Consider the following 18,332-nt stretch of genomic DNA (forward strand, 5'->3'; position numbering starts at 1 on the left):
AGAGAAGCTGACAAAACTGGGCCCTTCAAGACAAACGCTGAGGGAATTGTGCAAACTGTAGTGGAGGGAACATGGGTTATAAGGTTAGACACAATGGAGCTTGATTTCTGTCTTTGCCAATTATGTGACCCTGAGCAAGACATTTAGCGTCACTTGACCTATTTCCTCATGTGGAAAATGTGGAAAATGACACCTGCTTCCCAGGTGAGGGCCACAGCTCTGCGAGCCAATGGCTTTGGGCAAATTTGATATGGCTTTCTCTCTGGGTTTGCGAATTAAAAAAAGTGCTTCATCTGGGTGGGAGCTGACCTGGGAACACAGGGCTCGGTGAGGGGGCAGGGGGAATGACATATTTATGCAAGAGAAACGAGCCCCTTCCTCTGTGGCGAGTGGCAAGTGGCAGAGTCCAGGCCGGTTTTCAGGCCCCTCATACCTTCCACTGAGCACCACACAACGGCGCCCGCATCTTGCTCAGGGCAGCGTGAAGACAAGATCAGATCGTGTCCACAGAAGCGCTCAGAGGGCTCCCCAAGACTGAAACCCGTGGGCTGTGTGTGAGAGAGCTTGAGAGGGAGACAGGGGGAGAGATGAGAAAAGGAGGGAGGGGGAGAGAGCGCGCACGAGGAAGCAGGTGTGTTTAAGCGTGGGGTCATGTCATATACAGAAAACGGGAAACTCCATGGACCTCCTGAAATAATTTGCTAGACGTTGTGTATATTTTTCTGGGACGAGGCTTTAGAGCTTTCAAGCAAAAAAAAAAAAAAAAAAAAAAGAGCAGGAGGAGAGGACCAGGGAATTGACAACGCAGTTCGTTACGGGTGCGTGGGAGGGGGAATAAGACCCTTCTCTATAACCTAAAAGATGTGCTTCTGCGGAGACAGGGAGCAATTACATCAACCTCATTTAAGATAGATAATACGTACACAGTTACAGACATATAATATTTATTTCACAGAATAATTCAAACATAAGCAACTCGCACCTAACTTTCGTTACAACTAAACTTTTCCTCCCATGACGCGCTTCACTGATCTCATCATGTTATTGGCAGGTAAATCACTAAAACTATGTTTCTGTATTTTTCCTTGGAATTTACCAAGATGGGGCTAACACAGCTCTGAGGGTATGAGAGCGGTCTAAGCAGCTGAGGGTTTCGACAGGATTAGTGAAACTACATAGCGCGTGTGAATTTCGCCAAGCGTTAATGTGGGCAGTCTCCACGCCTAAACACATATGTCCTTATTAGGTGTATCTGTAAGGTGGTCATGGGGAATTCCAAACACATTTTACCGTAGAAATAATCTTTCATGGAAATGGCCTCAGGCCCGCAGACGAGCGCACAGAACCCCGGTAATCCACAGTCCGCCTGCAGCGCTGTTGCAAACACGCGGTTCTGGGAGTTCAGCCCTGGACAAAGACCTGGCAGCCCAGACGGGAGAGCGGAGGGCTCCCTTTACACAGAATTTAAATAACAGCCATACTTCGCTCTGGCGCTGTCCCCTGTGCCTCGGGCATTCCTCCCCATCCACAAAGGAGACCCCTCTCTCAGCCGCGGTGTGTCTGTGACCGAGCAGGCCAGAACTGCTCCGCCCCAGCAGCTGTGCCCCTCAAGGGTCTACTTTCTTCCTTGCGGAGGAGTCTCTTCTTCAAATGGAGCTTCCTCCATTGAGTGTGGGGCAGTCATGCATTACTAAATAGAGTTCTACTAAGGTATGAATTATTTCTTAGTTATTAACGCTTTTCCTGCTCCAAATTCAGAAGTTTTATTTTTTTTCTAGGATCAGTCAGTTCTGGCTTTTTTTTTTTTTTTTTGTGGAAGATTAGCCCTGAGCTAACATCTGCTGCTGCCAATCCTCCTCTTTTCGCTGAGGAAGACTGGCCCTGAGGTAACACCTGTGCCCATCTTCCTCTACTTTTATATGTGGGACGCCTGCCACAGCATGGCTTGAGAAGCCGTGCATAGGTCCACACCCGGGATCCGAACCAGTGAACTGGGGCTGCTGAAGCAGAGCTTGGGAACTTAACCACTGTGCCACCAGGCTGGCCCCCAGTTCTGGCTCTTTACATGTTCTTTTTCTCCTCTTCTGAAACTACATAGCTTCTAAATTGCATGTTTTTCATAACGGTCCCAATGGCAACTTCAGCAGGGGCTCTGGGTCGGAAAGGGCTAGGGAGCAGGGGCGGTGGATTTACAAAGCTCTCACTGTCACTGTGAGCACATGTGGTGGCCTGGTTGGTGGATCATTCTATGGCGGTGGTTTGAGATCTTGCTGTGTATCAAATTCCCGGAACCGCCCAGTCCTACTGAACAAGAATCTCTGCGGGTGACATCAAGGGTCTCTATTTTAGAACTTTCTCCTGAGCCCAGCTTCTTCTTTTGGAGGGGCTTTCACATCTCTAACTGCTTAGGGACACCTCTATGTAGAGGTCCCACTGGGGCTCTGAATCAAAGCTCAAGAGCAAACTTGCCCAACAGAGAGACAGTTAAGGAGGGAGACAAAGCAGAGTGAGGAAAGCCAGGTTCCGGCGTGAGCCTTAAAGAATGGCTGCTGCCAGGCCATCGTCGGGGGGAGGGTGGAAAACTGAAACAGAGAGGGAAGGGGCAGGATAGCAGGTTGCCCCTGCGGCCAAGGGAAGACAAGTGTCAGTGTCACCGAACAGTTAGCCCAGGAACACAAGGGTGGGTTTGGATATTTTGATTGTTTTTCCAAATTGTCCTGTTCCCTTCTGTTATGTTAAGGAGATGCCATCACCAGCCACCCTGAACCAGACCCAGCCTCACAAGAGCCACGCCTGTGACCTCTGCCTTGTTTTTAATGCGAAGATCTCTCCGGGAGGAGCTTGTTACTTTACTACCATCGCCTGCAGTGTGTGTGGAAGCATGTTTTCCACCTGAGCCTGCACAAGAGGATACTCATCTCTTCCTTTTGAATATTCATCCCCCATGCAAAATAAATGTCCCTGCTGCCCTTTGTCCAGGGAGCCGTGACTCTGGAAGTGATCCCTCATGGGCTCCTATTTGCTGCAAATACACTTTACTTTGTGAGACAACTACTTCTGGTGGAGAGTCTGACTTAACTCACCAGGAGGGAACCCACTTCAGTTTCGGTAACAGAAGTTTTAAGGCAGGTTTTGACGGTGATGTCAAAAGCTTCTGGAAGGTCATTATTCTTCAGGATGTCTTTTTAACTCGGCTTTCACATATCCCCTTGGGCTCAACATAGACTAAACCCTGGCTATTTTGCTGCCATCCACTTGGTACAGACGCTTAAATAACCCAGCAGAAACTGGCAGGTGGTAGGAGCTGAAGATTTTCATTTTTCTCTGTCTCTTAGGCTTAACTATATGTAAAATCCTTTGATTAATATCAAAACTGTAAATGACCTGACTTGCCACACTGCCCGTTGCCCCTTCTCCACCCAGCCGCAGAGTGGTCTTTCTGCAGTGTCACTCCTCTGCTTAAATCCTTTCAATGGTGTCTTTTCATTGCACTGAAAATAATACCCAAACCCTAAAGGCCTGTGAGGCTCTGTGTGAGTTGCCCTCACTCGTCTCCCTCACGCTTGCTCCTCGGGTCACTGCCATTTCCGAGAACTCACCAAGCTCCTTCTTTGCTTGTGAAGCTCTTCCCTGGCTCTTGGCCCGGTGACTTCTACTTGTCTCCCTTTATGCTTCATCTCGGAAGTCACTTTTATGACCACCCTTCCCTAATCAGGCATCCCTTCTGCAGTGTCTACCACACACCCCTCATCACAGTCTTTAACTATTCTAGTAAGTTCTCTACTCTGTGTCCCCAGGTACCTAGAAGCTGGCATGTAGAAAATGCTCAAAAAATAATTTGTTACCCAAAACAAATCACTCATTCACTCAACAAATATTTATTGAGTGGATACATGTGCCAGACTCTGAGGATACAACAGAGGACAAGTGGCCTAGGACAAAGAAAAAGGACAGTGCTGATGCCTAGGAGTAATCCTATGATAACATGATAACTTACTGGTCCATAAGCACATTTTTATTTTTATCATGTGAGAAACATCACGTCAGTAAATTTAGCGCCGCCAAAGGACTAAGAAACACCATGCCACTTGGACGGACTAATGTACAGAGAGCAAAAAAGGAACACGGGCAAGGACGCACGAGGAGAAGAGGGGAGAAGAGGAGGAAGAGGCGGTTCAGGGATCTGTGTATTCTCTGAAAACTGGAAATTCTCCTTCTCAGTCCACACTTAGAACAGAAGGTGAGATTAGACTCACTGCATTTCTAAAACACATCCATATCCAGGTGAGTATGCTACTTCAAAGCAATGCCCCAAGAAAGCTCTGTATTTATTCTAATGATGCTATTAATCCTCAAAACATTCACAAAACTGCCTTCTTCAAATTGAAGCTAAGATAATTTACTAAGCACAGAAAAAAAAAAGAAAACATTTTACTTTATTTTTGAGCCTAAATGGTATTTACCAGATTGATTTCCCATCATGTGCACTGGAACCTACTGAGATCGTTGTAAAAATCAAATTCATTCCTAAAGGACAAGCATTCATTATACTGAGGATATTCTAAAACATGTGCACTTAAGCCAATCCTCAGAAAAGAGTTCCAGAAACATTTGAACAGGAGGATCATTTCAATACCCATGAAAGAGATAGTGTTCATCTGGATAAACAAGTAAACCCACTTAATCTGACTTCATTGGAAATGGGTATTCTAGGTAACATAGGAATATAAGAATATTGCTCAGATAACCAAAGTTCTAAACAGAAGACTTTTAAAATTTTTATTTATTTCATAGTGCCCTAACACATATGATTCTGCACCTCTTGTATAGAGTATATAGCTGGTTTTAATCTTTCTGACTCAGGGACATCCCCATGGCCGTCAGTTATTAGCCCGTGTTATAAATATAAGGTTATTGACGTGTGTAGGGTTATTTGCCTCTATTACACATTGGGCTAAATTGCAATGCTTTTAAAGTTTTTGTTTGTATTTATAGTTTTTCCTCTCTTCTTCCACATGGTCAATCTTTCAGCTTCTTATTAGTAAGCCTTGCTCTTGCAAATTTCCTGCTTATAAAATTGCTGCTTCTAACATGCTGCAAGCTGAGCAACTGTATCACTGTGAAATGTCAGAGGTGGTGGCATGGAGTGAAGGGTCATGTAAGTACAAGGTCTTTGTGAGAAGCAGGTTATTGGTGTGGCAGAGCAAGGAAGAAATGGAGGGCGGCAGTCAGCCCTACAGCTGTTCATCTTAGTCAACCGAAGAGAAGTAAACATATATCACCCAGGATGGACCCGAGACAAGACTTGTTTCCCTGTGAACTAGACAGACTTCCTGTTAGCCTCGTGTAGACAGATATGGCCCAGGGCAGAGTGTTGATGAGAAGGCCTGAGACAGTGAACCTAACTGTAAGCTGCCTGCTACCCACTCCCATGGCCCCACTCCCAGACTCCTCCTCTGGGAGCAAATAGCTGCCCTTATAAAGAACTAAAAAAAGACGATAAATCTTCTAAATTAGGAGCATTCAAATGCTTATAAAATGAAAAGAATGAAATAAAAAATAAACTAAAAAATATATAAGAAGAATGAAAAACAAATAGCCCATTGCGCCTTCTGTGCACAGAGAATAATATACGACAAAAATTCTTGCCCTTATGGAACTTGTGTTCTTCTGGAATACAATAGTTATACCAATAAATGTAAATGGGATAATATCTTCTATTAAAGACTCCCACATATGATAAAAACCAATAAAAGAAAGACCCCAAATTTATGCTATATATCAGACATGCATTTAAAACAAAAGGACTCAGAAAGAATGAGTAAAGACATACTAGGCAAATGAAAACAAAAAGAAAGAAAGCAGGGATGAGATGTTAAGTATAGATACAGTTAAAGACAAATTAATGGAGCAAAAATATGCAGGAAGCCTAGACGAATATGCTTCTGAGTAGCCTGGACACCACCTCAATCCCAGAGGTATTGCTTTGGTGACAATCTTTGCTGGTGGTAAACCTTCAATAAGAGGTGTTAAATAACAAAGACAGAGGAAAAATAGAAGCCAATAAAGGGAAAAAGTGATATAAAAAGATGTTTTTCCATTGGAAAATGCTAGAATCTACCAATTATTGATCCAGGTGATATTGAGAGTCTAAGTACCACATACGGTCTTTTTGATTCTTTTCAATAAAAATCTAACGCCAAATGCACGTGAGCCCCATCTCTGGTTTCACTAACGCTGGAACTTTAAGCCAGTCATTTAGCCAATGTGGGCTTCAGTTTAATCACCTGTAACATGAGGTGCTGGGAGGCGATAACCTTTCAAGTGAAATATATCTTTAGTCCTGTGATTTCACTGTTATTAAAATATGTAGGACCTTGATATTTCAAATATATATTGCATATTGATTTAAACATAAAATATTGTTGGAAGAAATCATTCTTGCCTGCACCTTTCGCTTTTCAGTGTTGCCACCTGTTCCTTTGTCCGACTCAGAAGAGTTTTGGTTATCTCTAGTTCACTCTCTGCAAGGTTAATTCTTCTTTTCATGTCTTCTTCTTGCCTTTCTTTTGAAGTCAGTTCCTCCTGTAAAGTTTTGTATATTTGTTGACAAGCCACTAAAGAATCTTCTTTTTCTTTAAGCAATCTGGTGTGCCTAAAATGGAATAGAGAAAAAAACCCCACCAATATGCATTAGATACTATATTTTTATGTCTATCAAAGATATGTGAAAATCTCATTTGAAACCAAAGACTATAACCTTAACTTAAAAAAATTAAGAATGCTGAGAAAACGAATACTTCTATGATATTGAAATTTTTCCATCCAGAGAGAAGCAAAATTAATGAACAGCTTTAAGATATTATAAACTCAAATTAGTTATAGCATATGTAAATAATACAATAAGGAAAGCTAAGTACATTTTAAATAAAATGTTATTTAAAATATGGTATCAAATTCAATTACTAAAAATATTAATTAAAAAATTTGCAGTGTATACCGTGACTCAGAAATAACGGATTGAAACTTCAATTTTCTAAGTTCTCTTTGACTGTCATCAGCTTCATTAGATTTATTCCTAAAATGATACAAGAGGTTCAAATATTTTATTCCAAAATAAAGCATAACTGTTTTCCTTTTTGTAAAACATGTTTTCCCCTTATTACTTTTCTTATCTTTATATTCTGTTTGTGATTATATATGCAGATTTCCTTGAAATTATATGTAGCCAAAGGGTTTTTCTTTGCCAAAAAATAACCTAATCTGTTAGTACAACTATATGTGTTTTTCTATATCATTATTTTATTCATCCATAGAAAAGATTTCTTAGCATCTTCATATTATTATTTCTCTAAAGAAATAAACATTCAGACCACCTCTATAATAGCCAAGTAACCTCCTATCAGACTGATCTGCACTTAAGTAAAAAGCCTAAACTTGGGTAACATTTAAAAAAGAAAGAAAAGAAAAGAAAAACCGTTATGTGATGGCATTGGAAAGTGACCCAAGGCAGGAAGATTCTAGACGGAAGTTGACACTTGGAATGAGGTGACAGTATGGGGTCAGGTGTTTTGTTTGTTTGTTCTTAATTAATTTTAAACCTGAGAGCAGGCCTCAGTCTGCACTGCGCAGGGGAACTAAAAATCTGATAGAAAACTGGTAGAAAGCTCAAGTCGTTCTGGCCTGAAGAACGAGAGGACAGCATTTGGGGCAGCCTTGGCTGATGGAAAGCAAAGAGTGAACCCTGAATTGGAGAGAGCCAGAGAGGGAGGGAGCCCCAGATACTGCAGATAAACTCTGCCCACATGGCTGGCTGACCCCTGAACTGCATGTGCGCAGGCCAGACTCCATGCAGCCTGGTTACAGATAAAAGAACTGAACTGAAATTTGAGCTGTTGCCCTAGAGACAGTTTGCAGTTTGAAATCAATCAAATTAATTGCCTCCTTAAAGCAACACCACCACCATTGCCACCACCACCAGCATTTGGAGAAATATAACAGAATCCAGAATTTCTACAACATAACATTCACGATGTCCAGAATATAATAAAAATTATTTGACACAGGAAGCAATAGAAAAGCATGACCTATTCTCGAGAGAAAAGACAGTTAATGGGGACTGATTCTGAGATGACCCAGATATTGAAATTAAGCAGACAAGGATTGTTGAAGAAGCAGTTATACTTCTGCTCAAAGACATAAAAGAAAATCTACTCTAATTCGTGAAAAGATAATAAATCTCAGCAGAGAAATAGAAACCAATAAAAAGAACCAAATGAAAATTCTAAAAGTGAAATAAACATTTGTCTTCATCTTATATGATTGGGTTTTGTAACGATACTCAAAAAGTTAACATATTAAGGAAGATTAATATTCCAGTTTAAGTTGGTATAGATTGCTCATTAAAAAGTCATTATCTGAATGTACTTTAAAATAGCTTATAAGCTGTACAATGAAATATATTAGATTATCAGTGGATTTGCCTTACTTGCAGAATGACTTTAATTTCTAATAAATAATAATTTATTTGCATCATGAACATGAACAACATTCATTTATTTTTAAACCTTTTTTATTGTAAAATATGACAAAATTGTAAGCTACAGAAATTTGCATAAAACAATCATATAACAAACTGTTATACAGAGAAAATTCTTGTAATACCATCCAGGTCAAAAAATAAAACCTTACCAGCTACCTTAGAAGCTTCATGGCCCCGGTCCCAGTCACAACCAATGCCTTCCTCTACAAAATAACCATCCTCATGAATTTTATGGCAATCACTTTGATTTTCTTTGGAGTTTTATTACCCAAGTTTTATCCCTGAACACTATATTTTACTTTTAGCTTTGTAAAAAGTGTCTTTTAAAAACATGTTTCTTCCTTTATTATCCACTTTTGGTAAAACAGCTTTATTAAAGTACTGTATTGACATACAATAAACTGCACACAATTTGATACGTTTGACATATGTATAATTAGCCCATGAAACCATCACCAAAATCAAGTAGCACATGAGCATCCTGAGAGCCGAGACCTTGGTCTCTCATACCATTCTCATTCAAAGGAACCAGGAGTAGTGAGAGAAATGGCTGGTCCAAGGCTGGGACAGAGTAGGTAGACCTGAAACGTCTTGTTATGCCAAAAAAGCAAGGAAGTGCTTATAGAAGATGATGGAATCTTGTCCCAATACTGCAGGAGCCAGCTTGAAAGGCATCTCACTGGCTAAGCCTAGGACAATCTGTGTACCAAAATAATTAAGCACAATAATAAATTACAAACCATGGAAAAACATAAGAGTTCATGAGTCCATACCAATAATAAATAAGTCAATAAATAATGGGAGGAAGGGAGGCTCTTGCTTAAAACAGAATGCTGAGGGCTGACTAATGAATGAGGAGAGAGGGCTGGAGTGGGAAAAATCATCATTCAGCAATCATGGTGGTAAAGATTGGGTAAGGCAAAAGTCATGAATGGATCCTATACCTAGGGGAAAATTTTGATGAGAAGCAGAATATTTGCATGTAAAGTGTCTCTTACAGGCAGTTAACTAGCTGAAAGGGAACAAAACCCTCAGTAATAATACAGCAGAAAAGCTGAGCGATACCTTAACCAGGTGATCAAAATTAATATCACCAATGAGGGCAGATGATCATGTGCCTCCAGGTGTGATACTCTGAGAAGGGCACATCCCCACCTATGTGGTTTTCTGGCTCAGAGTATATGTAACCCAATCAAGAGAGAACAGCAGAACAATACAAAATGAAAAAAATTTATTTAAAAAAAGCATAAGAGGTTCCGCATTCTACAAAAATGTCAATATCACAAAAAGACAAAGACAGACTAGAAATAGTCTAGATTTAAAGAGGCTAAAGAGACATGCCAAGTAGGCTGACCCCATCTGGATCGTGTGCCAGAGGAGAAAACACTGTAAAGCCAACTAACAAAACTGGAATACAGATGGTAGATTAAAGTATCATATGTAAATTTATGACACTGATTACTGTGCTTATGTACATATCACTGTCCTGAGGAAAGGCAGGCTGAGTATATAAAGATCATGCTGTGTGTAACTTATCCTCAAATGAGTCAGGAAGAGACTCTGTGCATGCATGCATGGTGTGTGTGTGTGTGTGTGTGTGTGTGTGTCTGGAGAGAGAGAGAGAAGCAGAGAGAGGAGTAAGGAAGAAAGCAAATGAGTTAAAATGTTAATAATAGGTGAATCTGACTAAAGACTATTTGGATGCTCTTTGTACTATCATAATGTTTACAAATCTTTGTAAGTTTGAAAGTATTTCTAAATAAAACATTAAAAAAGAAGGAATAAGGCAAAGATTGACATGTCATTAGAAAAGTGGGCAGAGGCTCTGCTTGGGTGAGCCGTGGAGGAAAGACTAGAAAGGGTCAAATATTCAGGGGACAATTTTTCATCCATTAAACTAGTAATTTTCTTTTTTTTAGTTATAATACCCAGTATAAGCCAAAAAGTGGAGAAATGGATGTTTACAAACACTGTTGAGATTATAAATCAGTATAATCTTATTGGAGGGCAATGAGGCTTTATGCATTAAAGGCCTTAAAATTATGCAAGTTTGATTCTGGCAAAAATTATCCTAAGGAAAGAATTGTGTATAAGTAGCAAAATTTATCTATATGAATTTCAAAGTAACTTACTTATAAAAGTGAAAAATTTGCAAATTCTAAAAAATGAGTGATTAATAAATAAGTTATGGTTCATCCACAGATTGGGATATTACATAGCCATGTAATAATTATCTATACATGTATCTTGTAATGCTATCAGAAAATGTCCAGGATCTATCACGAAGTGAAAATATGTTAAGAAATATACATTACTGGAAAAACGGACTATAAGGATATATCAAAATATAACTATGATGTTCTTTTTTGTGTATTCATGTATTTTCTAAGTTTTATACATTTGCTTTGAAATCAAACAAAAATATTACTTTTAAAAATGCTTTGAGATTCAGCAGCCCCATCACAACTTTCACTCTGTGTTCAGACTCTCACACATACTTTTCCAAATCAAGAGGCAGGGACAGCAGAACTCCTTTTAGTGGTTATTTTACTAACTATGTGGACAATTAATCTTGGTTGCAATTTTTTAAAAGAAAGCCTGCTCCTTAGGGAGCCTACCATCCCGAGAACTCCCCTTGGCAGGGTCAGCTCCCACCCCGATGCCAGTTGCCCCGCTCTTTCTATGGTCTACCCTCCCTGCCCAACCTTATCTTCCCTTCATTAGAATGGAGGACTTGGAAGGAACAGAAAGGATGCCTACATCTCTTCAAACACCGCATTCCTTCTTTCACTCTCAGAAAATAGTGTTAATCCTTTCTCTTCAACCACTTTGAATAAGCCTTCAGAAAGGCCCCTGCTGCTTCTGCCAATCAAAGCAAAGGAAAGAAGATGAAATAATTGGATTTCCCCCCTAATTTGAAAGGCAAGGGTCCATACCATTCCACTGCTGTATATGAAATAGCCATTCTCAAACCACCTGCTTGATGTTTCCACTTTACTGTCGAAAAGACATCTCAAATCTAACAGATCAAAAGCATTGTTTTTTATTTCCCTCACCCCCATATCTATTTTTTTTTACAGATTTTCCCACTTCAATAAATGGCACCAATGCAATAATGACACTAATAGGTAACACCTTATCTGTCTCATGCTACCCTCAAAGCAGCCCTTATTCCTTGTTACAGTTGAGGAAACTGAGACCAGAGAGAGAAGCCCAGGGACCATCTCTCCTACCCAGCAGAGCTGGATTTGAAGCCCAGCAGTCTGGAGCTGAGGTCTAGGCCCCTAGTCACTGTCGTCTAGTGACTCTCAACTGTCTACCTTGATGTCTAAAAAGCCCAAACCCCATCCTTTCTTCTTTCCTTTCCCTTCCAGTCCCCTTCCTCCCCAGCCACGTCTACTCCATTAGTACCTCCTGTCTGATTGACCCCCGACATACATTTCTCTCCATCGCCGCACTATAGCCTTACATCAAGCCAGTCCCTTCTCACTTGCGTGAGTGCACAGCTTCCCACCTCATCTCCCCGATTGCTGCTGTACTCCCACTCCAGTCCATCCTCTGTGGAGCAGCCAGGCTGACCTTTCAGAACAAATCAAATCAGTTCACTCTCTTGCCAAAATCCTCCAATAGTTTCTCATTGCCCTCTGCATAAATCCAAAATCCTCAGTAGGTTCTGGACACGCTAGTGTATTAATTTCTTATTGCTACTGTAACAAATTACCACAAATTGTGGTTTAAAACAACACAAATCTATTCTCTTGTGGTTCTAAGGTAAAAAGTCCTAAAATCAAGATGCCATGAGGGCTGTGTTCCTTCTGGCAGCTCCAGGGAAGAATCTGTTTTCTTGCCTTTTCCAGCTTCTAGAGACCCTCTGCACTCCTTGGCTTGCGGCCCCTTCTTCCCTCTTCAAGTCATACCACCCCAACCTCTGCTTCCATCCTCACGTCCACTTTTGTGACTTCGACCCTCCTGCTTTCCTCTTACTGGGACCTTTGCGATTACATTAGGCCTGCTTGAATAATCCAAGATAATCTCCCCATCTCAAAGCCCTTAATTTAATCACATGTGCAAAGTCCTTTCTGCCATGTAGGTGACACACTCACAGCTCCCACAGATTAGGACGTGAAAATCTTTGGGAGCCGTTATTCTGTCTACCACTACTGGCCTTCTTCATCCTTCTCTAACCTGGAAAACTCACTCCCAGGAACTGAGGACCTCAACCTCGTCTCCCTGCTTCCAGGTGTGAGTGTGTTAGCAGTGCCACCTCCTCCTTGTCACTCAGAACTTAACTCAGGCCATCTGCTCAGGGATGCTGCTCTATCAAAAGCCTGCTTTACATTTCCGCAGCACTTACACCACCTGAAATTATCTAAACAGCTCTAGGAGCTGTCAGTCTGGTTCCTCCAATATCTAGTGCCTGCATCCCCAGTCACGGCACAAGGCCGCTCCATAAGCATCTGCACTGCATGGATGAGTGAAGTAAATTATCCTGTTCCATCTAGGGTCATGTGAAAAGTGGATCAAGCTCTGACACTGGAATGCCACCAAGCCACCTGCTTGCCAGGCAAAAGTTCTCATGAATGGCCAGGGAGATAAGAAGAAAATCAGGAGAACATTATATCTCAGCAGGCAAGGCTGGAGGCAGTCTGTCCCCAGACAGATTGGTCAGCCGTGTCGGATGTTGCTGAGAGGTCGAGAGCTTACACAGCAGTGATTTATGATGGTCACAGGCTGACTGTGGCTCAAACTATTAGTTAAATGGTGGGGGGCGGGGGGGGGGACCGCTAATAAAATTAAATTGTAAGTAGATTATAAAGGTCCCTAAGTTCCAAAATGTATTTTATATAACCACTTTAAACATATTCATTAGTAATTCACAAATTATAAATCATTTCAAGTGATTTTTGTTCTTTTTATTATATACATGACAATAAAGACATTCACACTGTAAGCTATTTAAGCAATAATAAGTATACAGAGTAAATGAGTCTCTACACCCCTCCCTCTTCCAGAGGGAGCTGTTGTAATCCTACCAGTTGTTTATTCAATGCATTTAAATCCATATAGATCTGTGTACATTCATATGTATTTTTAACATGAATGGAACCATTTTTCTGATCATATTTTTAATCTCTCAAATTCCTAACAGCTTCTTTTTCACAACAGCTTTTTCTTCTTTTATAGTTACAATCCTGGACACACTTTGGAGGATACCTTAACTTTTAAAATTGATCTCACTTCTTCTGCTTGCTGTTTGACAGTTTCCTTGGCTGTCACGTCTTCCTGTGTGAGTTCAGAGGCATTTTGGGGGAAGGGGCCACAGGAGGTTCTTCTCGCACACCTGGTCATCTTCGGCTGGGTGTTCCTCCTCAGCCTGAAGAGTCTTTGTTTACTTGTCTGCTCTGCTGTTTCTTTCTGCCCTAGGTTGTTTTGGAAGGTTGTGATGAAGGCGCGGGGTATGGTGGGGGCACTGGAGGTTTGTCTTGGGGAGTGGGGACCCCTGCCTCTGCTGGAGTTCAGCAGCTGCCAGGCTCCCTGGCTCCAGTCCTCGTACTCCTTGCTCTATTCTGGGTGTGGATGCCTTGCCACCGCGGCTTCACGCAAGGGCCTGTTGATCCAGGGGCCTTGGGGAGGGGCCAGCGCCTTCCTTGTTCCCAGTGTGATTCCACAGAGTGGGCGTCGCTGGACCACTTGCACCAGAATCACGTGAGGAGGGCGCTAAAAATGCACATTGCTTGGAGCCACCGCACACCCAAATGTAAAACCAGAAGATCTGTGGGAATGGAGCCCAGAAAGTGATGTTGGGGTTGGGTCTGTGGGGAGCTCAGGCTGTAGCACCGTTTCAGTAAGCTCTCCAGGATCCTTCTGCAGACTGGAGTCTGAGAACCACCATTCTGACCACTTGTCAGATCGCACTCCCTGCTCTTTGTGTTACCCGACTCCAAGAGAGGTCTTGCCTGTCACACACCCGCCACACAAGTGATTTTCCTCTAATTTATTTCTGCGTAACGTTCACACTTTCTATTATCCTTCCTGTGCATTCTCTTTCAGGAATTCCTAAAAATTTCTCACCATCTATAGCAGTCTTTCTTGTTATTCTTATTTATCTATGTTTATCCTGATATAAATATGAATGTATTATATATAAAAAATATATGTAATATATATGAAAGTAGATTTCTAAGCTATATATATATTTAAAAGTAATAAAGTTGCATTTTATAACATCCATATTTTTTATTACTTCAGGAAGGTCTTCTCTAAATTGATCTAGATATTATACACAAATAAAATTTGTAGAAAATCTCATCGTTAACTTCTCAGAGCATCATTGCCACTCTACCTGTCCAGGATAGCGTGCTGGTTACCTTCTAGACACGCACTGCAGCTTCCTTTCCAGCCGTGAGGTCGCTGTTGCCACCTGTTCTCGGGACAAATCCTGCTGGGTCTGCGCTGACTGTGGCAGTCCCGTTCCCCTTGCCACTGGTTCATCTGGGAGGGGGTGTGTAAAGAGCTCTAGCCAAAGAGCTGTAAGGAGAGGGCTGTCTGGTGGCTTCTGGGAAGTTTTTTTCTCACATCTAAGGAGACACCAGAAAAACAGGCCCTTCCTCCCTCCGGGATGGTTCCCATTGGCTGTGGTACCTGGAGCTGCAGCCACCCCTGATTACAAGGGACTCAGCCTGGGGTGAAGTCGAGCTGAGGGCAGCAGGGCGAGACAGAAGGAACTCAAGATGCCCTGTGACACTGTGAGCCCCGGATCCGCGAAGCCTGAAACCACTCTACCTCTGTTTCTCGGAGCTCAATGCATCCTAAAGGATAAAATCTCTGTTTCCAAATACATAGCAAGTTCCTATAAACTGTGGAAAATATTTTCCCACCAACCTTAGGGAAAAAGGAACCTCAGGTTTATCTGTTTAAAAACTGCCCACCCCCCTTAAGTAAAAATCCACAAAATTTATATCCAAGCATTTACAAATCTTTAAACAAAAGAATTATCTCAAGTTGGATAGGTGAAATTCTCTATCCTCCAACCTCCACAAAGGGGGAGGATTAAAAATTTAAAGAAACCTGATTTCATAGCACCTTCCAATATCTGGAAGTTCAAAAAGGTTTGGGTATATATAGTAAATCTACAATTTATTAACAAATTTATGTCGAAATATTTTAGTGAATTATTTTGACTTCAAACTTAATTTATAATGAAACAATGGCCAAGTAACAAATTTGGTTTTAACCTACAAATGAAATAGCACTTGCATACTACTGGGCACCTCCTGAGCTCTGACCCTAAAGCCAGCCTACTCAACTTGGTCCCAGCAGTGAGGGCGGGCAGATGCAGCAGAGGTGGGAGAGCTCCGTACAGGCAGCACTGAGAAACGTCGCCAGCAGTTGGGGCCATGTAAGTGGTTCTACCCGCCATAGCTCAAATTTTCTAAAAGTGAATACTCTGCCCATTTTCCACCTTTCAGAAGTGCTTATACAGGCAGGAAGCACCAGTTCTATACACTGAAACAGCAGCGTCAGCATCTGTGCAAGTGTATAGCGATTCCCTCCAGGTGATCCACTTGACGGGCTTGAGTGAGGTGGTATATTCTCCCTCCAACTCCAGTCTACTCTGACTCTCATCATTTCTCAGCACTTATACTATAAATTATGTTAAAAATATAATTACCAAAAGCACCACAAAGGCAGCCTCCTTGTATATACAGAGGATTCTGTGCAAACTTATTCACTAAAACTCAATTCATGTCACAGCCACTGCGTGTTATTCCTTTTCCTCAGTGTGCATATTTCTGTATGTAGCTTCTCTCCTAACCTGCCAGGGCTCCACTCCACATGCTGAGTCTTGGCACGTCCACACATTCCCTTTTAGCTGAGTCGGGGGTCAGCTACCTCCCAGTCTTGGACTGCCCTCCTCACTTCCTGAGCTCCAAGAGGCTGAAGTTGCCAGGGAGCTGTGGTTGATTAGGCTGCTTTCCACATGAGACATCTGCACGGCCGAAGCCCTCCTTGATGTCATTAGAGGGTGGGGAACGGTGAGTTCTCTCTGGTTGTTGCCATCTTGTTTCTCTTTGTCATATTTCTTCTCACCCAGAAAGTCACTTCCTGCACCCAGTGAGTCATTCAAGGTCCCCCTCACTCATTCCCTCAACCCCAGCTGTCATACACTGACAGATGAACTATTGTATTTACTGTGCTATTAACCACAGTGTTATACAGCACCAATATTTCACTTTTCTTGTATTTCAAAAACAATTTATTTTAAACATCTTATTTTTCCTCCCCAAAGCCAACCAGTACATAGTTGCGTATTTTTAGTTGTGGGTCCTTCTAGTTGCGGAATGTGGGACGCCACCTCAACATGGCTTGATGAGCAGAGCCATGTCCGCACCCAGGATCTGAACTGGGGAAACTCTGGGCCACCGAAGCAGAGCCCGTGAACTTAACTACTCAGCCACGGGGCCGGCCCCTCGAAAACAAATTATTTTGCTACAAGTAATCCAAGTATACAGTAATTTGATAGGACATTTTCGGAACTTGTTCTTCCTTATGTTGTTGACAATTTTACTAAACACGTTCTTAGGAGTACGTCCATGGTCAACACAAAATTTGGTTGGTAGGCATTCTAAATATTTATATTTCTAATGAGGTTCAGCCTTCTAAAATATAGCAACTGAAAACCAGAGCTACCAGATTGTATACCGTAGAATAAAAGAATTTACTTGCTTTTCGAAGATTATGTAAATTCTATTTTAGTGCAATAATTATGGATGTACTATATCCTGTAAAGTAATTTTTTAAATTTCTGAAATAAATTATTTTTAAAAGAAATAATCCTCTGGATATTTTACAAGGGCACTTTATCATTTTTTCCCAATATTTTCTTTCTCACTTATATAAAGCATAAGTACTCCGGCATTTCGAAGATACTCAACTATCTTTTTGAACCTAAAACTGTAATTTTAAGAAACGACTTCAAAGTTGTTTCTTCTGGACAGATAGTAAAGAGAAAACAATAAGAGAAGAAGTTCAGAGAATATTTCACATTAAGTTACACATTTGAACAACCAGGAAAAGCTTTAATACACGGACAGGTAAGTTTCTTACTGAGGGAAAGAAACATTTCATATATTTAAAAATATTTACAGGTCCTTCAACATACAATCTAGTCCAGAAAAGCAGCCGAGAAAAGCAGCAGAGACCTCACCCGCACCTCTGAATCGCTGCCCGAGAGCCGCAGGGAACACAGGGGTCTTTCCAAATTCTTACAGCTTGGTTAATGTTCATTGTCTTACATGAGCTTTTCTTTGTAGCTGTCCATCTCGGTCGCTGCCTTCTGAAGCTTTAGCCCAAGTGCCTCTACTTGACACTGTAAATCTGAAATGACACAATGCATTCATCTGATTAAACATTTTAAGTGACCAGATATTTTCATAGGGTAAACGACATTCTTTTAGAGTCGCCGTTTATTCCACATTGCCTGGATGACCATATGCAGCACGTCCCTACTTTGAAACCCCATGGAATTAATGGGTTTTGATGGACCTAATTTATTAGCCTCTTTCTGCCCCCAACATCATGCTAATTTTTAAACAGCTAATAGGTTAAATTTTGCTAATGTTTTCCAAGGAAATTTATGTAGCGGACACGTAAGAATTTCTGATGCGGCTCCCTTCTGAAAGACCTGACTGCCTGCGTTAGCTCTGGCGGCCTGGAGCTGAGAAGCATGGCTGAGGCCTCTGGTGGAACTGAAATAGACAAACCACGTACAAGGCTCCCAGGAAAGAAC

At 41.5% G+C, this 18,332-nt stretch overlaps 1 protein-coding gene across 1 annotated transcript in view; it reads right to left on the reverse strand.

Moving 5' to 3' along the window:
* The window catches only part of LEKR1 (leucine, glutamate and lysine rich 1), a 189,455-nt gene that overhangs the window by 44,565 nt on the left and 126,558 nt on the right, over positions 1-18,332 (reverse strand). The window contains exons 6-8 of the mRNA XM_046659844.1: positions 17,839-17,920; positions 7,001-7,078; positions 6,452-6,655 (exon numbers count right to left, since the gene is read on the reverse strand). Of these exons, the coding sequence (XP_046515800.1) occupies positions 6,452-6,655; positions 7,001-7,078; positions 17,839-17,920 (364 nt within the window). The remainder of the gene's footprint in view (positions 1-6,451; positions 6,656-7,000; positions 7,079-17,838; positions 17,921-18,332) is intronic.

The sequence above is a fragment of the Equus quagga genome, chromosome 4, assembly GCF_021613505.1.
Source record: "Equus quagga isolate Etosha38 chromosome 4, UCLA_HA_Equagga_1.0, whole genome shotgun sequence".
NCBI lineage: Eukaryota > Metazoa > Chordata > Mammalia > Perissodactyla > Equidae > Equus > Equus quagga.